Source organism: Phyllobates terribilis, unplaced genomic scaffold (genome assembly GCF_046119375.1).
Source record: "Phyllobates terribilis strain yellow unplaced genomic scaffold, ASM4611937v1 Scaffold_9__5_contigs__length_417890890, whole genome shotgun sequence".
NCBI lineage: Eukaryota > Metazoa > Chordata > Amphibia > Anura > Dendrobatidae > Phyllobates > Phyllobates terribilis.
The window spans coordinates 373,153,390-373,178,986 of NW_027362769.1; the positions used below are offsets into that span (position 1 = coordinate 373,153,390).

General features: G+C 42.8%; 1 protein-coding gene across 4 annotated transcripts in view; it reads left to right on the forward strand.

Moving 5' to 3' along the window:
- The window catches only part of ARHGAP17 (Rho GTPase activating protein 17), an 87,336-nt gene that overhangs the window by 8,079 nt on the left and 53,660 nt on the right, over positions 1 to 25,597 (forward strand). For all 4 annotated transcript variants that reach the window (XM_073648336.1, XM_073648337.1, XM_073648334.1 and 1 more), the window contains exon 2: positions 22,947 to 22,986. In XM_073648336.1, coding sequence (XP_073504437.1) covers positions 22,947 to 22,986 — 40 coding nt within the window. The remainder of the gene's footprint in view (positions 1 to 22,946; positions 22,987 to 25,597) is intronic.

Sequence of the window (25,597 nt, forward strand, 5' to 3'; positions counted from 1 at the left end):
TTTTGGAAATCTTACAAGGGATCTGCTGAGCAGGAATGTTCAGTTGTAGTCTGGGGAAGTCATAACCATTGATTTACTGTTAACCAGATGCACAATTCTTGTTTAAAGGGGGGCTCCACTCTCCTAGACAAGGGGGGCTCGTTTAGGGTTGGAAAATAAGGTATTTCTATTTTCCAAAAGACAGCGCCATTCATGCTAATTTGCCTGGTGTTGCAGGTCAGCACCAGTTAGTCAAATTTCAACTCAATATTTCACATTTTAAGCCACTCCTACTTGTCAAATGAGAGGCATAAGGTGTCTAAAATCCAATTCTAGCTCAATTTGAATAGTAAGTCTTCCATAATGAGGCAATGACCGCGGCCTCCACCTTTCATTATGGCTTATTCACACGATTGCTGCAGGTCCTGGCCCAAGTGGGTCTCACTCTGTGAACTTTCTCCTCCAGTTCGGCTTAGGAGACCAAGGTCTGATCTGGACCTGCCGCCATAAGCTGTGTGACCGAGCCCTGTGGATGAGGAAATATGGCCGTGTGCGAAATTCTGCTTCACTTCTCAACTGTTTTCTCCATGTTTTCGAAATAATTTTTCAGTTTCAGAAAACTCCTGTCTCTCGGCTGCGGTTTATTTAAAAAATCGAAAGCAAAATTGCTTTACTTGCTTTCCCCAGGTCCAGCGCTGGGTCTCCGCCTTTGCTTCCAGTGTCATTGCAGTTCTGGCGTCACCTCAACAGCACTGCAGCCAATCCGCTTCATCTACTTAGGTAAAGTTATTGAGCTCACAGACTGCAGCGTTGTTGATGTGATGTAGGCGCTGCAGACAATAACAGACCCCCACTGGTGCAGCGGAAGAGACCCAGTGATGCACCCGGGCAGGGTGAGTAAAGAACGATTTTGTTTCTTTTCTCTTTGCCTCTGCCGGCCGCTCTTTGCCTCTGCCGAATCTGCGAGATGTGTGTGTGAAAGTCAGGAAAAGAAAGCTCCTCAAGGAAGAGGGAGGCCGTTCCTTATGTTGTTTAGTGTGATTTATGGCCCAGGACTTGTGAAAATAAGAAAAAAAAGCAAAACCTGCATTTTTCAAATTTTTTCACTTAATTAAGAATTGAGCAACAAGGAAAGGACCACTGGTGCGATGAGTAATGTGCATTGTTACCAGGAAGAGGGTCAAAGCTGGAAAATGTGACCTGACTGGTCCCAAACACATCAGACAAAAGTTGGCAGATACACATGGATTCTGGCAGCATTTTCTTACCATGTAACGTGTGTCGGGGGACAGTCAGGAGGTCGCCCATAAACTAACGTTCCTCTGAATGGGGGAGACAGGGTAAATGGTGTTTGGCTGACTTCTCTCTGATGCTTATGGCCAGTTTTACCTTTTTTATTTTAGGCTGCCATAAATCGGGAGCTTGTGTAGGGAGCAGAGAGCGGGGCTACGCCTTGTTTTGTAGCCGGGTGACCCTGTGACAAAGGGACGGCTCCATAGATGTTTAAAATGGCTGGGTGAGGTGAGGTCAAGGGTTATTCCAAATATTGCTGGTTACCGATCCCATTTATTGGGCACGGAAATTGCTCTGTTGGAATTCAGTAGTAGCCGCATGTGCACCTTTCCACTCCATCCATTGTGTATGGGACTGCCAGTGAAAGAGGAGCAAACTGCGCTGTTGCCTCCAGAGCGTTAAGTGGTCCAGCGAGCCGAAATACAGAAGTTTCATCCCCATAAACGAAAATTGTTCCCTGGTGTCTCATCTGTGCAGCTTCCGTCGCTTGCTGCCCTGGGCGTCCTTCATGACAGGCATGCTGAGGCTTGTAGTGCCCCACACTGCTTGTCCTTTCTGCCCACATCAGACATGTCATACATCAAGTCCCAGCTGCAGCCGTTGATTGCAGAAGGAGCATGTGAAGCAGTCTTGTGTTCATGGGTTATAAAAATAACTGTGATGGTAAAAGGGCGTCATAAATCCCGTGAAAAAGTCTTTTATTGGCCGACCTTGTGCCGGTACCCTGCCCCCCCTTTCCAGTCCAGCTGTCTCTTCTGAAATAAACTTTATCCCCTTCCTGTCAAATTATTTTTTTATTTACAAAAATGAAGTAACAAAAAAAATAATAAGGCAAGAAATCACTTAGAGTGGTTCTGTATCTTGCAAGGAGGGGGTGAGGCTGAATTTTCCCTATCCTCCGTCTGCTCCTTCTCGGCTGGTTTCACACTGGGCCGCGAATGCAGGTGTGAACTGCGTCAGCTGGTTCCACCACAGGCAGCTGATGTCTCTTCCCTCCCGGTGCTGGGAAAAGTGAGACCCAAATCCGGCTCTAGATCTCTATTTTAGTATTTGAATGGTAATTAAAGGGATCCTTCCTGCTAGATGGCTCCTTTAACAGGATGACATCTCTTACTGTTGGTTTTCAGCTCAGACTTTTAAGTGGTTCTCCGGTGCCTGTCGGGAGGCGCTGACGACGTTGTCACCAGATGCCTGCTGGCTGGTATCATCCACCTGTCATTAGGAGGCGCTGATGACGTTGTGTCGCTGTCGCGTTTTGCGCACGCTGCTGTCCTTATCAAGCACCAAGTGACGCAATGCATGTATAAGTGCACAATACCTGCTGACGGCGACACTACATCCTCCACACTCCTGATGCAGAAGTGAAAGGCCCCAGAGGCCCCCCGTAAGGCTGCATTAACAGCTTTGAAGTTTACATCTGGAAATCCTATTGACCAACGGCATACATTGCCCATATACTCCTATGATGAAAAAAAAGTACACCACGCGTTTTGCTTTCTTACATGGTGCCACTGTATGGAATAATGCTGTTTACTAGGCTTTTCTACACTGCAAAAAAATATATATTTTTTTACCCACTGATATCCGGCTGAAAAAGCCCAAAAGGAGGCACTATGGCCGCTGTCGGGAAAATGGTGGCCATTGGATACGTTTGGCCTGGAAAGCTGCTGGCGTCTATTCACTGCAGATGTGGAATGTCTGCACCATCGAGCTGCACGCGTTTCTCATCCCGGCCAGAGTTTTTCCTTTTCTCCTGCAGTTGTATATACATTACACTTTTCTCTTTTGCGCTATTAATACTATACGGCTGCATTTCCTTTCCTGTGAAATCGACAGTCGCTGCCTATAATGTGAACCATATGGCGGTATCCGGCTCTCCTGTGTCCTTGGAAACCCCATTTTTCCCTATGGAGATCCAGAGCAGAAGAGCGCTGCCTTATTAGGCTTTATGGTGTTCCTGCGCCTAATGTATTTTCCATGTTCCAGTCCTGGACTTTTTTTCTTTCTCTTTTTTCTTTCTTTCTATTTTCTCTTCTTTCTTTCTCTTCTTTCTTTCTTTCTCTTCTTTCTTTCTTTCTCTTCTTTCTTTCTTTCTCTTCTTTCTTTCTTTCTCTTCTTTCTTTCTTTCTCTTCTTTCTTTCTTTCTCTTCTTTCTTTCTTTCTCTTCTTTCTTTCTTTCTTTCTTTCTTTCTCTTCTTTCTTTCTTTCTTTCTTTCTCTTCTTTCTTTCTCTTCTTTCTTTCTCTTCTTTCTCTTCTTTCTTTCTCTTCTTTCTCTTCTTTCTTTCTCTTCTTTCTCTTCTTTCTTTCTCTTCTTTCTTTCTTTCTTTCTCTTCTTTCTTTCTTTCTCTTCTTTCTTTCTTTCTCTTCTTTCTTTCTCTTCTTTCTTTCTCTTCTTTCTTTCTCTTCTTTCTCTTCTTTCTCTTCTTTCTCTTCTTTCTCTTCTTTCTTTCTCTTCTTTCTCTTCTTTCTTTCTCTTCTTTCTCTTCTTTCTTTCTCTTCTTTCTTTCTTTCTCTTCTTTCTTTCTCTTCTTTCTTTCTCTTCTTTCTTTCTCTTCTTTCTTTCTCTTCTTTCTTTCTCTTCTTTCTTTCTCTTCTTTCTTTCTCTTCTTTCTTTCTTTCTCTTCTTTCTTTCTCTTCTTTCTTTCTCTTCTTTCTTTCTTTCTCTTCTTTCTTTCTCTTCTTTCTTTCTTTCTCTTCTTTCTTTCTTTCTCTTCTTTCTTTCTTTCTCTTCTTTCTTTCTTTCTCTTCTTTCTTTCTTTCTCTTCTTTCTTTCTTTCTTTCTTTCTTTCTCTTCTTTCTTTCTTTCTTTCTCTTCTTTCTTTCTCTTCTTTCTTTCTCTTCTTTCTTTCTCTTCTTTCTTTCTCTTCTTTCTCTTCTTTCTTTCTCTTCTTTCTCTTCTTTCTTTCTCTTCTTTCTTTCTTTCTTTCTCTTCTTTCTTTCTTTCTCTTCTTTCTTTCTTTCTCTTCTTTCTTTCTCTTCTTTCTTTCTCTTCTTTCTTTCTCTTCTTTCTCTTCTTTCTCTTCTTTCTCTTCTTTCTCTTCTTTCTTTCTCTTCTTTCTCTTCTTTCTTTCTCTTCTTTCTCTTCTTTCTTTCTCTTCTTTCTTTCTTTCTCTTCTTTCTTTCTCTTCTTTCTTTCTCTTCTTTCTTTCTCTTCTTTCTTTCTCTTCTTTCTTTCTCTTCTTTCTTTCTCTTCTTTCTTTCTCTTCTTTCTTTCTTTCTCTTCTTTCTTTCTCTTCTTTCTTTCTCTTCTTTCTTTCTTTCTCTTCTTTCTTTCTCTTCTTTCTTTCTCTTCTTTCTTTCTTTCTCTTCTTTCTTTCTTTCTCTTCTTTCTTTCTTTCTCTTCTTTCTTTCTCTTCTTTCTTTCTTTCTTTCTCTTCTTTCTTTCTCTTCTTTCTTTCTTTCTCTTCTTTCTTTCTTTCTTTCTCTTCTTTCTTTCTCTTCTTTCTCTTCTTTCTTTCTCTTCTTTCTCTTCTTTCTTTTTTTTCTCTTCTTTCTTTTTTTTCTCTTCTTTCTTTCTTTTTTTTCTCTTCTTTCTTTCTTTTTTTTTTCCTTTTTTCTTTCTTTTTTTTTTCCTTTTTTCTTTCTTTTTTTTTTTCCTTTTTTCTTTTTACTAGTTGTTCTTTACTAGTCCAGGAGCTTGGGCCTGGCTCGGCCAGGTATTAATGTGACTTAGTCGTGTTGTCATATAAATATTTGGAGCCCACCTTCATGTGAAGGCGGGGAACTGGTCGCACCACCCAGGACCCCCAGGGAAATGTATATTATACATCCATCAGGGGCAGTTTTTTTTTTTTTTTCCACCTCCCATTTTTAAGAAAAATCTCACCCCAGTATTGTAATAAAAGAGGATGAGCAAAAAACCCTTTATATAGTCACTTTGCTCAGCTCTGTCCCTTTGCCCCCCCCAAGTATTGTAAAGGGCGTATTGTGGTATGAAGAGCGGTGGCACTCCGACCAAGGAGTGGTAGAGCGCATCCTCTTCGGCTGACTATCTGCAATGGATAGATGATATCCTTTTGCCAAAATATTGAAAAGCAGCTGAACATGACCCTAAATCCAGGACGCAGAGGCCAGTTTTGCCCTACAGGACTATTTATTGCTCTGCCATCTCTTCTCTCTATTATTGTATGTAATGATCCGTCTATAATAAGTCGTCACTTACTTACTGGAGTATTATATCACTTCTCCTCCCAGGGACAGAATTACTGAGGACTTTCCTGGATCTATCTCCAGCGTCTGAGCTGTCCTAAAAGGGGCTGAGGAAACCCGAAAAGGAAGTTTACACAATCTGATCTTTTTTCATTTCCTTGTTCTTCATTTTCAACTGTTATACTTAGAAAAAAATGTAAAATACCGACAGATAATACCCAGCTTGTTACAACATAGTTTCTTTGTACCATCGGGAAACTACAGTGTTTCTTATTAATCCTCAATGATTGTGGGACCCTCAAGGTCCTTGATGCCAAACCTGCAGCACAGGTTGCATGTGGCCCTTTATTTTGCGTTCTGCGCCTCTGAACCTTAAAATTTTGTAAAATCTGGGAACCTAAGGGCTGAACCTAAGCCAGCAGCTGGTTACAGCTTAGTTTCTTTATGCCACCTGGAAAACAAAAGTGTTTCCTATTAATCATCGAGACACCCAATGATTGTGGGACCCTCAAGGTCCTTGATGCCAAACCTGCAGCACAGGTTGCTGTGGCCCTTTATTTTGCATTGAGTAGCTCTGAGCCTTAAAATTTTGGAAAATCTAGGAAAGGGAAAGAACAGGCCAGGGCTGGATCTAACCCAGGAGGCCGGTGTACTTAGTTTTTGTATAAATGTCTAACGTCCTGTTTGTTCCCGGAGTTGTGTATTTGGCTAATTAACTTTATGGTGTTTAGTTCAGAGCAGCTCATCATAAAATGACAGCAATTAAAACCTAACGATTCCTGTAATTATCATCAGATTTCCAGTTAAGCCGCACAATGACTGTGATTAGTCCGACGTGACTTTGCAGCCCTGTGGTGCCGCTATCTGGGGGGATGAGTCCCGGGGTCTCGGTATATTAATGATCATGTACTGCAGTGATACATAAGGCCGGAGTATTCTGAGAAAACGCAGCTTTACTCTAGGCACTGTACAAAGTAACTCCATCTGCAGAATTGTGAGTGCAGCTCCGGAGTACAAGTAATTTAAAAAATGTTCAAAATTATCTCGACTTATATAAATTATGTTGCTCCATAGGATGTGAAATGAGGTGAACAAAGGCCTGACCATAACCTAGTCTGTCAGTATATAAGTATATTCATCGCCCTCCGTCACTGCGGCCCGAACAGGATTGTGCATTGTGCTTTTATATTACCACAGTGAAAGTCCGGCCGCAGTCTATTAGGTATTTCATCTACAGCCGTGAATTATTAATGTGGTAGATGATGTGTCTCTGGCGTTCAGTAATAATAGCTCCTGTCGAGGCGTCTCTGTGTTATCTGCTCTGAGTCTGTTTGGACAGTCAGTGCGCGAATATCCTGCTTCCCTCTATAATAATTCCTTCTGTCTAGATCAGGAAATGTCTGAAAAGTGCAAAGTTATAACCTGGAAAATGGCCACAGTGTGCACAATGGTACGGGTTACCATTAGAAATAGAGTACATGGAAGTGTGTACAAATACATTACTGATCCTGAGTTACATCCTGTATTATACTCCAGAGCTGTACTCACTATTCTGCTGGTGCAGTCACTGTGTACATACATTACATTACTGCTCCTGTACTGATCCTGAGTTACATCCTGTATTATACCCCAGAGCTGCACTCACTATTCTGCTGGTGCTATCTATGCAATCTGTGAAAACTTTTATGGCAGAGAGACTGTAATAAATTCCCCAGAATTTCACCAAATAATTCTCTGCACCCAGTGATCCTCGTGCGCCTCCTTCGCTCTCTGCCCCGATCCTCACCGGTCACCTTTCATAACTCTGCTCTTGACTTTACTGCAGATCTCCTTTCTCTTGCTGCAATCAGCTATTTTGCATTCTTCTGATTGCCGGCAGTAACCCGTGGGCCTTGGGCATTGCCAGATCTGGCACTGGGTTATATTTGCTCGGCTTTACCAGAAGTCTTCTTTCTCTCACGTGAGTCATTTTCATCTTTGTTTTTCATTTTTAAGAAATTGGTTTAAAAAGAAAATGCCACCATGAAAAAAGTCTCTGCGCTTCCATAATGTGTGGGCAACGGAAGAAGATGGGCTCCGGGGATGTGATTCCTGGAACTCGTTAATCGTAGGTGCTCGGTATGCTAATGAGGCATCTAGGAGTCCTGCTGCTTAGGAGTCCGGCAGGGAGTTTGGTTTACTGTGGGGTAGTGGAAAGGAGTTCAGAGATAAGAATTACATCCCAGGAATCGCAGATTTTTGTAGTTTGATGAGAGGGGTTGGGAAGTTAGGGGGACAAATGCCCTTTAAATGCAATGACTGGCATGTTAGGGCTAGTGCTCTAACCTAGTTTCCTTCCATTCTCCACACCTGTCCGAATAGCAGAACTTGACTCTCTACATGGTGAAGACACAACTTCTGGCCCACTAGCTGCCATATATAGTGTAGTATTAGGATTCACTAGTCTTAAAGGGATAGTCCAGCTCACCTGTGAGGATGAGTGAGGCCGCTGATGTTTCATCTTCTAACACTTGCAGGTCTGCAAATATTGCGCTCCTGCTATTGTGAAAGGGACATGTACAAGATAACTGGCGGTCACCACAGGTACGGGTAGATGTGACGTCACCGGTCCCAGATTAACTCCCTATTGAGGCCAGAACGCCCCTTTTACAAGGGGTCTTCTCATTGTGTTCTCAGGAGCGCACCGCTCCTCTTCCTCTCTGCTTCCTGCTTGCTGGTCTGGGTGGGAGGAGTCAAGCTAGAGCTGATTGACAGTGCACTCCTTGCCTAGGAAACTTGCAACCTCTGACAGACTGCAGCGGTGGCTGGTAACCTAGGCAACGTGCAGTAAACCATAAAATAAACTAATCACTCCTTTCTAGAGAACGGAGGGGATTTTTAATGAAAAGTATATTGTATAGTTGGTTGTTATTTATGAGTACTTTGATATTTTACCCAGTGTAGAAGATGAGACAACCCCTTGAAGACCCAATTTCAGCCCGTAGACGAGCACTGATCAGCTATGTGTTGTACAAGTCGATTGTTGCTTGTTTAATGCCCCATGAGGTCAGATACACCGTTCGCACCCTGTGCAGCGCATGCACCTTCTCGGCAGCGCATTCCCCTGATTTTCAGGCTGTGTAAACTATGCTAACTGAAGGGCGTTTTGCATGTCCTCTGACCGGCGGCACATTTACCCCGCCTTATCTATCTTGCCTAACTTTACTGTACTTTTAAATGTCCTCTATTGTTCCCTGTTATCAACCACATCAGACACATTCCAGGAGCCGTGTTGCAAATCCTAATGTCTGTCTTGCGTTTAAAGGGAAGATATGAGGTCTTGACACTTTAGGGGTCGTCTCTCTATAACAGCCCCCTTCTATATGCCCCATATAGAGGGGTCCCACTTTATAGACAGTTCTGTTGGATCCAGCCCTTCTATTTGTTTCATGGACGGCCATTTACCATATTGATAAATTTCTGTAGAAATAATTGTAGTGGGACCCCCATCGTCCTGAGAAAGGACCGCGGTCAAGAGGGCCAATCGCGATACCCGGCCTCATATTCTCGTGATAGGTCGGGCCGGGTATTGCGATATGAGCGCGGTACATTTTTCACGGACATATGGAACCAACCCAAAGGTGAACCTTAATATTGTCTGTAGGATTGGATAGTGTGTGTTCCCCTTTAATTCTTCCAGTAATTCCTATATCCCAGACATGATGGATATAATGAGCGCTCCCTGCGGTCACCGCAGCGTTCCATGAAAGCTCCATGTCTGTCCGTCTTTCGCTCGCCGTTTGTAGGATAAATCGATCTTGCAGCTATTAAGCCATTTTCCTGGGAGCGTCCGGTGGCTCTGTGCGGGGGGGCTGTACAGTGCGCCGCGCCGACAGGAGAAAAGCGCTCATTAAACAGATATCCGATATCAGAACGTAGAAGATGAAATGATGGGGGTGATTGTGTTTGGCAGCAAATTATATGTCCTAATGATCCATTACCCATAGCCTCAGGTGGACATTAATGTGATGCCCGGTCTTCTGGGGGCCGTTAGGTAAAATACAGGGTCTTCTGGATGCCGAGGCAATTGTGTGATGTCCGGCAGGTATTGTGCTGGGTGCAATAGAAAGGCCCATCTGAGCCCCTTACACCTGACTGTCTCTCTACATGAATCCGGTCTTATGGAGGCCTCGCCTTTCAAGAATATGGGAAACCTTGGTGACAACCCCTAGGGGAGCGGAGAGGTTGTCGCCCTCTTCTGTGATGTGTCCCTCCTGTCTTCTGCTTGTTTCCATGTACCAACTCATTTGGCACATACAATACTGAAGTTTGTAAATAATTAAAACCTATTACTCTAGAGCTGCACTCACTATTCTGCTGGTGCAGTCACTGTGTACATAAATTACTGATCCTGAGTTACATCCTGTATTATACTCCGGAGCTGCACTCACTATTCTGCTGGTGCAGTCACTGTATACATACATTACATTACTGATCCTGTACTGATCCTGAGTTACATCCTGTATTATACTCCAGAGCTGCACTCACTATTCTGCTGGTGCAGTCACTGTGTACATACATTACATTACTGATCCTGAGTTATACTCCAGAGCTGCACTCACTATTCTGCTGGTGCAGTCACTGTGTACATACATTACATTACTGATCCTGAGTTACATCCTGTATTATACTCCAGAGCTGCACTCGCTATTCTGCCGGTGCAGTCACTATGTACATACATTACATTGCAGATCCTATACTGATCCTGAGGTACATCCTGTATTATACCCCAGAGCTGCACTCACTATTCTGCTGGTGCAGTCACTGTGTACATACAGTACATTACTGATCCTGAGTTACATGCTGTATTATACTCCAGAGCTGCACTCACTATTCTGCTGGTGGAGTCACTGTGTACATACATTACATTACTGATCCTGTACTGATCCTGAGTTATATCCTGTATTATACTCCAGAGCTGCACTCACTATTCTGCTGGTGCAGTCACTGTGTACATACATTACATTACCGATCCTGTACTGATCCTGAGTTATATCCTGTATTATACCCCCGAGCTGCACTCACTATTCTGCTGGTGCAGTCACTGTGTACATACATTACATTACTGATCCGGAGTTATATCCTGTATTATACTCCAGAGCTGCACTTACTATTCTGCTGGTGTAGTCACTGTGTACATACATTACATTACTGATCCTGAGTTATATCCTGTATTATAGCCCAGAGCTACACTCACTATTCTGCTGGTGCAGTCACTGTGTACATACATTACATTACTGATCCTGAGTTACATGCTGTATTATACTCCAGAGCTGCACTCACTATTCTGCTGGTGGAGTCACTGTGTACATACATTACATTACTGATCCTGTACTGATCCTGAGTTATATCCTGTATTATATTCCAGAGCTGCACTCACTATTCTGCTGGTGCAGTCACTGTGTACATACATTACATTACTGATCCTGAGTTGCATCCTGCATTATACTCCAGAGCTGCACTCACTATTCTGCTGGTGCAGTCACTGTGTACATACATTACATTACTGATCCTGAGTTACATCCTGTATTATACTCCAGAGCTGCACTCACTATTCTGCTGGTGCAGTCACTGTGTACATACATTAAATTACTAATCCTGAGTTACATTCTGTATTATACTCCAGAGCTGCACTCACTATTCTGCTGGTGGAGTCACTGTGTACATACATTACATTACTGATCCTGTACTGATCCTGAGTTATATCCTGTATTATAGCCCAGAGCTGCACTCACTATTCTGCTGGTGCAGTCACTGGGTACATACATTACATTACTGATCCTGAGTTACATGCTGCATTATACTCCAGAGCTGCACTCACTATTCTGCTGGTGCGGTCACTGTGTACATACATTACATTACTGATCCTGAGTTACATCCTGTATTATACTCCAGAGCTGCACTTACTATTCTGCTGGTGCAGTCACTGTGTACATACATTACATTACTGATCCTGTACTGATCCTGAGTTACATCCTGTATTATGCTCCAGAGCTGCACTCACTATTCTGCTGCTGCAGTCACTGTGTACATACATTACATTACTGATCCTGAGTTACATGCTGTATTATACTCCAGAGCTGCACTCACTATTCTGCTGGTGGAGTCACTGTGTACATACATTACATTACTGATCCTGAGTTACATGCTGTATTATACTCCAGAGCTGCACTCACTATTCTGCTGGTGCAGTCAGTGTACATACATTACATTACTGATCCTGTACTGATCCTGAGTTACATCTTGTATTATACCCCAGAGCTGCACTCACTATTCTGCTAGTGCAGTCACTGTGTACATACATTACATTACTGATCCTGTATTATACTCCAGAGCTGCACTCACTATTCTGCTGGTGCAGTCACTATGTACATACATTACGTTACTGATCCTGTATTATACTCCAGAGCTGCACTCACTATTCTGCTGATAGTCACTATGTACACTTAGTCTTGGCTATTCTGGGACGGGTGAAGGATGGTTAATGATTGATCGGAGCCTTTCCTACGCTTCGTGCTGTGACTCCTGGTTTCGCCGCTCCTTTCACACCTCATTGGTTATAGGACACAGCACTGAATACAGTCAGGATGATTATAGGGCTTGTCCGGAGTAAGAATAAGATGGCTGCCTTCCACACACCTGTTTATAGACTGTGTCTGGTATTGCAGCTCCTCTCCATTGTAGTTAATAAGATTGAGATGCAATGCCGCACATTACCTGTGAACAGGTGTGGCGCTGTTTTTGGAATAAATCATGTATTTTTTTTCTATTCATTGCTGAATCTGTGATTTCTGTAAGGAGAGGCCGAGGTTCTGGGATATTTGCCGTCTGATGTAATGGGGATTCTTTGTTTCCTGGTGACGGTTTATTTAGTTGCTGTCAGGTCTTCGCTCCATGACCTGGAAGAATTGACTGGCAGTGTTTGGGTTCCCACCTCTCTTGGCACGGGGCCGCCGATGCTTTTCCTTTCTGTCTGATGTATGTATGTATTGACGGAGCGTCAGGGATCTTACAACAGAGCGCGGCCCGTGAATAATGACTCTTCATTGCCGGCCTGGGTAGAAACCACCGGCTATATTTAGCAGGTCCCTCCAGGCCCGATCATAGGAATGATGGCTCAGAGCCCGAATCGCAAGCACATTACGTACGCGGACCCGGGTGTGCCTCCTAACACCGGTTCCTCCAAACAAAAACATTACAACTTCTGTCCTGTTAACCTCTACCACGCTGGGAGCGTTTACTCACCGCCTTCAAGACATTTCCATGTGCCCAGAGGAAATAACATGTGAGATCATGAGTTTCCTTGACAAGGACATAACTGTGGCTTATATAAGGGAGCCATTTTTTTTTTTAAAATAAACATTTATGAATTGAAATGATTGACTTAAAGGGGTTATTTTCCTGTTTTCTAAATGGATATTATCGGATAGTGCCGGTAAAAACGAGCCTTTTTTTAATTTACTGCGCATTAAAATTTTCAACCGTTCTTGAGATATGAACACTTTTCCTTTTTGTTTAGAGCTCGTTGTCTTGGAGACCGACCACCGCTGCTAGGCAACGAGCGTTAAACAAAAGAAAAAGTGTTAATATCTCAAGAACGGCTGCAAATTTTAAGAAGCTGTAAATTGCAAAAGTGCTTGTTTTTACCAGCTCTGTCCTTCAATAGCCATGTATGAAGATAGGCTTAAACCCTTTAATAATTGGGTGAGCAGCTATATGGAAATTATATGGTCGCTGATGTATTCACGAGTAAGAGTGACTGTAAAATATCTGATACTATCTCCACTTAAGAACCTCCTCTCCTCCTGCAATCCTACACTCACCATTCACTTTGAAAAAGATGTGACTTGCGAGAAACAAAACGAGCTGAGAGGTCACTGAGAGATCAGGTTACAGTTGCCTATTGAAGTCTATGGAGATGGTAAAAGCAGAGTGAGAAAGAAAGAGGCAGAGATCTGTCCTGCAGCTTGGATAACGTTATATGGGCGCCAACCATTGTAAAAAATTAGCAGATCCATCCACCAATGGCGCAAGATCTGATCCGAGTTTGCGTGCTGAAAATGGAGTTCCCCTTTAAGCAGATCTGACTTTTTCATCACTCGTGTTTCAGAACCTCTTCAGTTCACCAAACTTTCCCAGTATGATCAAAGAAACTCTTAAAAGGGATGTGAGAAAAGCTATTTTTTTTTTTTTTTGATCAGCGAAGAAAACCCAAGTGTGAAAAAAACACAAAACCCAAGACAAGAAATAAGTTTCAAGCAGGAAACAAAAACCAAAGTATAAGCTGACTGTACTCGTAGGAGATGCAGGTGCTGTTTGTGGCCCGTTTGCGGGTAGCATAAGCCATGCATGCATAGGATGGTCGCTTCTTGGTTGTTGGGCTATGTTCACACTGCGCCCTTTTTTTTTTTTTTTTACGGAACGCCATAAAAATTGCTAAACAAAAGGTGATTCATGCACTTGGGCGACTTTCTCCTGGCATCGCTGAAAACTGTCCACCTCGTGCCAACATTCCTCTGGAGATCACGGCGCGGGGCTGACATCGTGATCGAAGTTCTTAGTTCATTCATTCCTCGCGCTAACTCTGGCAGCTGGCGAGATAACTCTACAGTGTGGGTGCTGGGGAGAACCTGGTGGGCACTGTATGGCAGTATTATTCGTAACTGTAGGTCGGCATTATCTAGGAAGATTTTTTTTTGTTTGTTTTCCGTACCCCTCAGATAATCAGAAGAAACTTTTGGCCCCTATATTTGCCAGATCCGCTTCCTTATTCCCACATAGGTGCGCGCCCGTCCTCTCCGCTGGCGGAGGAGAGCAGCTATTGCCACGCTGATGTCTGCCATGGTGTGAACATGCCACAGCTCTGTCGCCTCTTCCTCTTTAATATGTGGAAAAGCAGAAGTGATATCGCTTACTTGTACAGATTTTTTATTTTTAACCCTCCTTTTAGTTTTTCCGGTTATTTTGTGTCGGTTCTGTCTTTGCATATTTTGGGTGTTTTCCGCTCTGCCACGTGCAGTTTGCATTAGCGGGGTGTTCTGCATTCCTCCTTCTGTTATGACTCTCACTATGCTTTGCCCCAACCGTCAGGACGCCGTGTCCTCTCGAGCACATTCCTGTCATCCTGTGTCCTGTATCAGATTTAAAGGGCTTGTACCTGGTATATATAGTAAGATTGAGGGTAACTTATTGACCCATGGACATCCGATCCGCTGGGTCCCCATAGAAGTTAAGCCTTTGCCCCTCCACTCCATTCTGTCGCAGTGAATTCTGCGCTCTAGCAACTTACTGATGGGTTCTCTGTAACCTCTTAAAGTGCAAGGCTTTTTGTGTCCTCATTATGCGCTAAAGTTTTCTGCTTTTGTTAAGTATTTTGGCAGCCTCCACCAATGTGCCGCAGTTTACTCTTGACCCGGCTTTGGCTGCCATTAAAACAGCTGGGCAGCACTTGATACCTACGCAGTGCTGTACAAAAAGGCCTTTTAATGACCCTCAGAAAAAGATGTTTTAGTAAAGATTGTTTAACCTGGTGTAAATGCCGCTGTTCTCCTGAATCCGGCGATGTTTCTCTTTTGTTCCTGCTCCTCTCAGTTCCTGAGATATGGTCCTTTTTTACCTGTATATAAATCTAGCCTTGCTACTCAAGTGGGCGTGGTGTTAAAGACTTCCCCCGAAGAGCTGAGCACCACACCCAGTTGATAAGGCTAACTTTACATACAGGTAAGAAGGGGCCATATCTCGGGAACTGAGAGGCGCAGGAACAAAAGGAAAACTGCGCCAGATTCAGGAGAACAGCGGCATTTACACCGGGTAAAAAAATTACAGATTAATGGCAAGTGATAGGGTCCCCTTTAAGGGGTTAATTTTAAGGTTTGTCTGCATGAAGCAGTCACGAATAAATGATTGTCGAGTAGCAATAACCTTGCCCTGTGTAATAGAAGCGTAATCACCGTAAAGCCAGCACCTCAAGCCTCCATCATATCCTGTGTTTCAGTTTTCTGCTTGCTGTCTAGCAATAGAAACTTGTTATAGTGTAAAATGCCCAGTGCAGCAGCCCACGTCTGATACATTGTAACAAAAAACAGCTGTGAAAGTAAACCAGGTCTCTAGCATACGATAAGCACCGGATCTGCGTGTTGGTCGCTTAGGCCCCAATTCATTATTAATTATGCCCCCTTTTTTTAAGTTAAAGCACAGGGGCCTCAATGCAAAATGTTCAACAAACCCCCAATTATTACTGGTCTTTAATGGTCCTGAATTTGTTATATAGCCCACAGGCCCCCCTAGTCTGCAAGGTTCACATGGACCCACTATTATGCCCCTGCATCCAAAAAGGTTGCAGCTGAGTGTACCCGCCTATAGATCATTTATTTTTTGGCTGTGTTTATCCGTTCCCCCGGCGCTGACCGTCCTGACGTTTTCCGGCACTGGTTAATATGTTATATTCATTGATTTCCATTCCATTAGACCAAGTAGGCCGTCTCCTTTGTCCTTTTAGGAACATTAAAAACGGAAAAACTCAATTTGGAAAAATCTATTTTGCGGCATTTTTCAGTCCGTGGAAAAGAACAGATTTTATGGGATATCCTTAAAGTTGGTGCCAATGTTTCCATTCACTTAAAGCAAGTAGAGATCTTTTATACTGAAAGTTTAAAAACTTTTTTTTTTTTTTTTTTAACCTTTTTGCATAACATTAGAAATCCCCAAAATACCCCCTCTGTAATGAATATCCACTATTTCAGGATCACAAATGCAACCACCAGAATAGGAATACAGAACCTCTGCGCCATTTCGACCGTAGTCGTAGTCAGATACGGGAATTATTTTATTTTTTTTGTCAGCTTTTACAGGCGCCGCCTTTATTCTTTGTGGGTTATTTTGGGTGGGCCCCTATTTCTCTGCCACCTTTTCAGTTTTTTTTTCAACTTCTCCGCTGTTTGAGTATATTTGCAGCAATTAATGAACATAGATTACCGCTCCGCCGCTGCTCAAATGATTCATTGTCAAATTAAGATGTTTAAGTGGATTATGCTATCATGGGAAAGAATCTCAGGACAGCTTGTAAAAAAAAAAAAAAAAAGTTATAAACTAAGAAAGATTTTCCAAAAGGCACTTTCTGATCTCCCTCGTCCACATAAATGCTCAGTGTGGATAAAGGAGTAAGCTACTAGCACTCACCTCTGGCGGCAGCTTATCTCTGGCGGCGGGAAACAAAAGGATCGGGTATGACTTTGTATGAAACTACCTGGCATTTAGGAGCCCTAAAGAAAAAGAGGAGGGTGGGTTTTTTAAATAATTGGTACACAGTAAAAATTTAGACTAATCACATGACCTCTGCCCAAGTCTTTTGGAGACCTGTGAAGTGGGTTGACTTCCAGATAAGGGAAGGGAAAACGGTCCACTTCCTCTTCCTTTTTTTTGTCTCGCTGTGTTATTTCCAGCTAGTGTCCGGGACGCGGCCTCTGTAATGGAGGTTTTGACATGTCCTTTGCACGGGAACAGAACTTGTATTTGACTCTAAACAGGAAGCGAAAAGTACAACAATGTGACTGCGGCTATTTGGAATTTTTTTTCTGTAGAGTCGGAGTCTTATGATGTGGATCTTTACCTTTTCCCACCACTTCTTTCTTGTTTTATAGATGTGTTTTTCTTGTTTTTTCTTTTTTATTGTTTCTTCCTCTCCGAGCGACCCTGTGGTGACAGCCTTAAATGGTAAGAAAGATCCCGGAAGATTCGTTCTTTGCGTCTTTGAGCTCAGATCAGTTCCCAGCGCCCTTCTGTCCTCAGGAAACGGCCAAGGTCACAGCCATGTCGGCGTCCGTTTCCTATCTAAAGTTAGGGTTTTGTCTGCAGAAAATCCAGAGGAGGTCGGGACATGTGAGGAATGGCAGAAATGCGGAGAAGAGATGAGATACATATGTGCCAAATTTAAAGAAGTAGCATAGATTTTAGTCCTGGATTCATGCCATGGTCCCTCAATCCCTGGACATCAGAACAATAGAGCTGAAATGGCGCCCTCATACACAGTACATCATCGTCCGAACTCATTGATGTCAGTGGGTTCAGCCGACATTAGTCTTTGCATTAGGGTGTCTGCAGTTTTCCACATCAGCTTCTTAATCGTAAGGATCTGGATATGGCTCAAGGGCTCCTCTTTTTACATGTTTCCCTTCCTTCCTCCACTTTTGGCAGTACCCTATGTTTTGTCGTTGATGCTCTTCTCCCTGAATCCACGGTCTAATTTTTTTTTGTGGGTCATTGTCCTTTTTATATTATTGCTGCTGTTTGCTCCTCCCCACATAATTACGTCTCTGGCTGTGCCCTTTCTTAACCATTGCCGCTCTTCGCCCCAGTATCCGATTTCGCCCCTACTGCCCATTTTCAGCATGTAGTTACTTTCTCTGCCTGTGCCCTTTACCATTGCCGCTCTTTGTCCTTACCGCCCGTTTTCAGCATGTAGTTACTTTCTCTGGCTGTGCCCTTTTACCATTGCTGCTCTTCTCCCCTACTGCCCGTTTTCAGCATGTAGTTACTTTCTCTGGCTATGCCTTTTTACCATTGCCGTTCTTCTCCCCTACCGCCCGTTTTTTGCATGTAGTTACTTTCTCTGGCTGTGCCCTTTTACCATTGCTGCTCTTCTCCCCTACTGCCCTTTTTCAGCATGTAGTTACTTTCTCTGGCTGTGCCCTTTTACCATTGCCGCTCTTTGCCCCTACTGCCCGTTTTCAGCATGTAGTTACTTTCTCTGGCTGTGCCCTTTTACCATTGCTGCTCTTCTCCCCTACTGCCCGTTTTCAGCATGTAGTTACTTTCTCTGGCTGTGCCCTTTTACCATTGCCGCTCTTCTCCCCTACCGCCCGTTTTTTGCATGTAGTTACTTTCTCTGGCTGTGCCCTTTTACCATTGCCGCTCTTCTCCCATACCGCCCGTTTTTTGCATGTAGTTACTTTCTCTGGCTGTGCCCTTTTACCATTGCTGCTCTTCTTCCCTACTGCCCGTTTTCAGCATGTAGTTACTTTGAGAACTTTATAGTAAAATGTTTCTTTATCTCATCCCATAAACTATAACAAATTTATCACTTAGTAAAAGTTTTCGAGATGGCGGTGAAGGTCAGGTGTCATCCGTCTGGCTGTAAATAACAGTCTATGCACATAACATATTATTTGTCGGCTGGATCCCTGTTCGGAGGCCTGAACCTTCCCTATAATATGAATTTCTGGGCTGTTAATATAATCTCATTATCAAGATTTGTTCTTTCTGCATTTCCGAGATCCGCCTGAGCGAGGCACAACTCCCATCTGCTATGTCAGATGCCCATGTTCAGTCAAGTTGTCAGCTCCTCCTCCTTCCTTTATTTTTTTTTTACCTCTGACCCTTTAATAACCGCTAATATAGCTTTCATTTGTAGTCCTATAGATAAAGGAGCAGTGATGCGCATGAATAGCCTCCACTTTGAGAATTGTGGAGCCCTGTTCTCGAGAGTAGCAGTCAGACCCCAAAAAATCAGCAAATTATCATCTATCCTATGGGGGTGTGGTGCCTTTTTTGGGATTAATCCTTTAAATGGTTTTTAATCCCCAGCGCCACATACTTAAGTGTCAGCTGCCCAAATCTCGCCTATCTCTTGCTCTAATATCTTAGATAGAAGATTTCACCGATGGGTTAACCTTTGATCTCCATAATCAAGAGTGACCGCGACGTCATAAAAAAGGAGATTCTCCCCTTTCGATTGGCCTGCTGTGATGCAGTCGAGGACTGGGGGAACCACGGGGGGATGCCACAAATGTCTGACAGGCGTGGCACCCGAGTGCCGGAGAGTCTCCATTTTGCGCTGCCAGCGATGAAGTAGGGTCTGCGCATGCTCTCCTCTCCACCAAGAACCAAGCTGCCCTAGTGGCAAAAAAAAATACAAATTTTTCAGCACTTTATTTTTGTCCTGATATATAAGAATAACCTAAGTGGGAGTTAACTGGTTAACTTAAGGCGAGTTTACTAGTTATAAAACTTTATAGCCGAGCCTCCTTGGTGATAGATTGAAGCCTTGTTTGGTGCAAAGTTCAGTAGGACATAGAGATTTCATTACTGTAAGTCTTTTTGTAGAGTCTTGACCTTTTTTTTTTTAAAGATTTTCCCCAGATAGATCTCTGCAGTGTGATCAATCCTCTTCGGGTATTCCTGCCATAATACAGTACCAGGCCTAAAGCTTTAAGTGCGTAGAGTGTTTTTTTTTTTTTTGACACCGTCCCTTTAAATCTGTCATCTACGTCTATGACTAATACGATGGGTTGGAGAGAAGAAGTCTGGAAGCCACTTTCTAATTTCAATGGGCCCTGTTTTAAAGGGAACCTGACAGCTGATACTTGCTGCCTGAACCACACACTTAGGGAAAGACCTGTCAATCAAGGGCAGTGGGCGGGAAGAAGACCCGCTTGTCTGACTAGTCTCCAGCGCGTTTCGGCCCCCAACAGCTTTTCTCTGCATCATTTCAGAGTCAGACATACCTTGCTAAGATTATATCGCCAATGTCTGATACGACAGAAAGACCCCTGATTTTGCCCACCAGTTCCAATACAGGGTGCGATTAAATAGGATGCGCCAAATTCCTTATGAGACGTGCACCTCCAAATTCGGCGCTTCTTTCAGCTGCCGGGCGTCAATGTAAGAAATGTACTCCGTCATCCGTCGTAGTTTTCCCCCACTTCTGGAATTATGTGAACGGCTGTGCGCCCATGATCCCATTTGAAAAAAAAAAAAGAAATAAAATTTTGCGCAGCTAAGAGTCAAGCAATTTTGTGACATTTCAAACTTTTTCATGCACGAAAGTTGCTTGAGGAATGAAAAACCGAAATCTATAAAAAAAAAAAAAAAAATTACAGAAGTTTCCGTTCTAGATGCAAATTGTGGATCTGCTCCGATCCGTGGTGAATCCGGTCACAGGATCACGGCGATGGTTTCCACAGCAGATCCCAGACCATGTTGCAGGTTTTCCCGTATGAGCCGGGTGGAGGACTGAGAAATGTTTTACTACTGAGTCATGTCGTGTGGGGGGGAGGAGAAGCGGCTTCTTCACTTGTAGTAAGGAGACAAGCGAAACTTCATACAACCGTCTCGGCGAGAAGTCATTCTGCACTTTACAGGGACTGTTCACACTGTGCAGATGTGCAAAACCGCAGCAAAGTACATGATCCACATTAGCAAAAAAAAAAGCGCATTCAAAAATGTTCAGCGGGACCATTATGGGGGGATTTAAAAGGGTTTTGCTGTTTTGGAAACCCCCTTTTTACCTGGTTGCAGTTTTAAAAACAACCTGTTCTTTACTCACCCTCCCCAGGTTCAGCGCTGGGTCTCCGACACTGCTCCCAGTGTCTGTTATTGTCTGCAGTGCTGACAGCGCTGCAGCCAATCGGCGAGCTCTCAATGGCTTGTCGCCTATTTGCTAAACCCTTTAATTGTCTGCAGCGTTGACAACGCTGCAGCCAATAACTGACACTAGGAGCAGCTGCGGAGACTCGGGAGGGTGAGTGAAGAACCGTTTATTTTTAAAACCAGGGCAAAGAGGAGAGTAAGTCGATGTTGGTAAAAGGATTGAACATGTAAAAATCCACCAGCCCAATCCTTCTCTCTTCTAGAGTCAGGAGTCCTCCATACAGATTACACTGCTGCTGTTTTCACCGAAATTGACAGGCTGCGTTTTGATCGGTCGGTCCAAAAATGGTGTTACCCTTTAAAAACCCGTATTTTAATAAATAAAATTAAAATGGCCAAAAAAAAGCATAAATATAAATTAGTCTGTAGAGACGCCATGTTTGTGCTCCGTTCTCAGTGTTTACTATGAAGTATGGGGTCTGGCCTCGCCGCAGAGTCCTCCATTGTGTCCTCCGCTCGCACCTGAGCCAGTCACCGGACGCCATTTTTTCTTCTCCTCTGAAAAGTTATTTCTGACCTGGCTCATACATTATAAATACTGCTGAAACCTAATACCTCTGCAAAATGTATGCACCGGGGAAGGGTCGGGCCGACGGCCCCTCCTGCTTCCTGCTGCCGGGACCACTGGACTGGAAATGCCGGTTATGACATGCCTACCGGGTAAACATTTCACATATTTTCATTGTTGTGATTTATGAGGATTTTAAAAGCAAAGAATGAGTGTGCGTTAAAAAAAAAAAGAGAGGAAATTGCTTAAATAGCAGTTGCATTATGGGGTCTTATACCTGGAATTGCCCCCCGTGGGGAACTGTATTTTTCTATAGGCGAAGGCTTAGACAAAAAAAGCAGATCACTGCCACGGAAATTATTCTATTCGGCCGATATAACGAAGATCACGGCAGATTTGGTAATTGGTATTTAATCAGTACATAAATACCCCTTACAAATTATTGGGTGGGGGGTGATAGGGAGCACCAGCGTGGTGTGAGCGCAGGGTCACTCGTTGCCAAAAGACAGGCTCAGCGGCTGTGAAATAAATTTAGAGGGAGTGTAAATCGGTTACTTATTATATTAATGGTTTAAGTTTTTGCCCGGCTATTCGTCCCTTTACGTCTGTGCAGCCAGTTTACCTCCATGTTTTTCTAATCCATTTGTCTCCCGACTGTCGTGCCACTTCGTCTACTATCGGTCATCCTGCACTCATGGAAGACCTAATGTAATGATATCTTTTTCGGCCATCTTTAGAATATAAACTTCTAATATGTTTTTTGTGTTGTGTACTTTTTGAAAAAAAATTGGCAGCTGGTATTTATCTATTTTTTCTCATACGATCTTTATTAAAAAGTAAAATTGCTCATCTTGCAAGGTCCAGCTGTATATCCACCAGACTTCTGCACAACACAACTATCTATCTATAGATACACATATATATTTATTATCACCAGAGGCAGGATTTTAATTGTAAAGTGCTGCGAAATATGTTGGCGCTGTATAAATAAAATTATTATTATTTATGACTATACACGGGATCGACCAATCACAGTAGGCGATGTCCTTATCCTGCGCCCTCTTCCCTTCACAATGCACACGCTCATTAGATGCTTCATTACAACAGATGGGGGCAGAGTCTAATCATTGCTGCTAATGTTCATGTGCATTTCTTCAAATCAGTAGTCAAAACACAATTTATCGAGGAGTTTTTCCTTTTTTTCTGGTTTAAAACGCCTTAAAATGTCACAACTTTTGCACAATTCGAAAGCTGCTCCAAAAATGTGCAACTTTTGGAGTTTTTATGCCCGTTCCGGCCCCCTGGACGCTATTCACGTGACCCGTTTAGTGGTTTTCGCCTGTGTATAAATGTTGCCTCGTCTAGATACGAGGTCCGGGCTACATGCGATCTGCATTTATGTTTACATGAATTGCGACCCGGAGGCGGCTTGTTAGTCTCGTCGTATAAACATTTATGTTGTATGTGGCGTCGTACGGCCCCCGCTCTGTTTAGATGTCACTTTCTTTATTTTCTGCTTAAACTAACAGATATATATTTTTTCTTTTTCAGAGCAGAAAAAACAGAAGTTTTAAGCGACGACCTTCTAACTGTAAGTAACCTGACGTAGAATGACATTCGCACGCTGTCCGCACCTCTACCTGCCCTTGTGTGTTTACCAAAGTGCCGTTACGGCAAAGACAAAACTCCCAATTCCTTCCTTTCCAGAAGATCAGCTGCGCTCTCCTTACCTGCAATGTATAATACCGTCAGCTGGTTACACCCTGCATTACCGCGCTTGCACGGAGAGGGAGAGGCACTATTGTCACGTGCTGGCGACTTTCATAACAGCGTAATAATAATTCATATTTGGTCAAACTGGGTCCAAAAAGTGCTGTTTGTAAAGAAAGGTTACATCTTAGCTGCTACCTGTAGCCATATAGCCGTTTTTATTATTTTTTTGCACCGTATGTGCAGTGTAATTTTGGCCCCGGCCTTGTGTTTGTGCGCAGGCCGTGTTGTTTTTGGGCAGCTTTTTTACTGAACTCTTTCCAGACTGGTGACAAACAGGAGCTGGGAGAGGAGAAGAACAATCGTCTGGCTTTCCTACAATTCAAGCAGCGGGCAGGGTGTGGGGCTGTCCCGGCTGAATCATCGGCACAGTTTGGCGGCTGTCACTATTGTTTACAATCTGCTTTTCTCAGATTTTCTGGTAGATTTTTATGCTTAGCCTTATCATTCTGCTGTTATAGAAGTCACCCAGCCGTGTAGGTACGGCCCATAGATTGTTTTATTCCCCAATGTTTGTTTTTTTTCCCTCAAAGATTTGGAGAAAACTTGAAAAATAAGTATTGTAAAAACTCCTAAGTACTTTTTTATTTTTGACCCATTTGAAATGTCGTCCTCAAGGATAGAGCACAAATTCAGTATTCACTTTATCTTTAAGGTTCTTTTTTTTACATCCCCCTTGTTAATAATTTACCCTGTATAACCTGCATAAAGGAGTCAGTGATAGGAGGTGACAACAGCTTTTAGCACCTTTTTGTTCTGAAACTGGGTGTTACTTTTTATGCTTGTTCAGTTGGCTTGGCAAACTACTATAATACTGCCCCCTATGTACAAGAATATATAACTACTATAGTACTGCCCCCTATATACAGGAATATAACTACTATAATACTGCCCCTATGTACAAGAATATAACTACTATAATACTGCCCTCTATGTACAAGAATATAACTACTATAATACTGCCCCCTATGTACAAGAATATATAACTACTATAGTACTGCCCCCTATATACAGGAATATAACTACTATAATACTGCCCCTATGTACAAGAATATAACTACTATAATACTGCCCCCTATGTACAAGAATATAACTACTATAATATTGCCCCTATGTACAAGAATATAACTACTATAATACTGCCCCCTATGTACAAGAATATAACTACTATAATACTACCCCCTATGTACAAGAATATAACTACTATAATACAGCCCCTATGTACAAGAATATAACTACTATAATACTGTCCCCTATATACAGGAATATAACTACTATAATACTGCCCCCTATGTACAAGAATATATAACTACTATAGTACTGCCCCCTATATACAGGAATATAACTACTATAATACTGCCCCTATGTACAAGAATATAACTACTATAATACTGCCCCCTATGTACAAGAATATAACTACTATAATATTGCCCCTATGTACAAGAATATAACTACTATAATACTGCCCCCTATGTACAAGAATATAACTACTATAATACTACCCCCTATGTACAAGAATATAACTACTATAATACAGCCCCTATGTACAAGAATATAACTACTATAATACTGTCCCCTATATACAGGAATATAACTACTATAATACTGCCCCCTATGTACAAGAATATATAACTACTATAGTACTGCCCCCTATGTACAAGAATATATAACTACTATAGTACTGCCCCCTATATACAGGAATATAACTACTATAATACTGCCCCCTATGTACAGGAATATAACTACTATAATACTGCCCCCTATGTACAAGAATATAACTACTATAATACTGCCCCCTATGTACAAGAATATAACTACTATAATACTGCCCCCTATGTACAAGAATATAACTACTATAATACTACCCCCTATGTACAAGAATATAACTACTATAATACTGCCCCCTATGTACAAAAATATAACTACTATAATACTGCCCCCTTTGTACAAGAATATAACTACTATAATACTGCCCCCTATGTACAAGAATATAACTACTATAATACTGCCCCCTATGTACAAGAATATAACTACTATAATACTGCCCCCTATGTACAAGAATATAACTACTATAATACTGCCCCCTATGTACAAGAATACAACTACTACTAGATGGTGGCCCGATTGTAACGCATCGGGTATTCTAGAATATGTATGCGGCAGACCGGGAGCAATCAGTAGAGCGGTGTTTAAATTTGGCGCCAAAATCGCTGATTGGTCGCGGCCGGCGGTCGCTACTAATCAGCAGAGCGGGGTTTAAATTTTGGGCCAATAATGCTGATTGGTCGCGGCCGGCGGTCGCTACTAATCAGCAGGGCGGGGTTTAAATTTTGCGCCAATAATGCTGATTGGTTGCGGCCGGCGGTCGCGACCAATCAGCAAAGCGGTGTTTAAATTTGGCGCCAATAATGGTGATTGGTCACGGCCGCGAC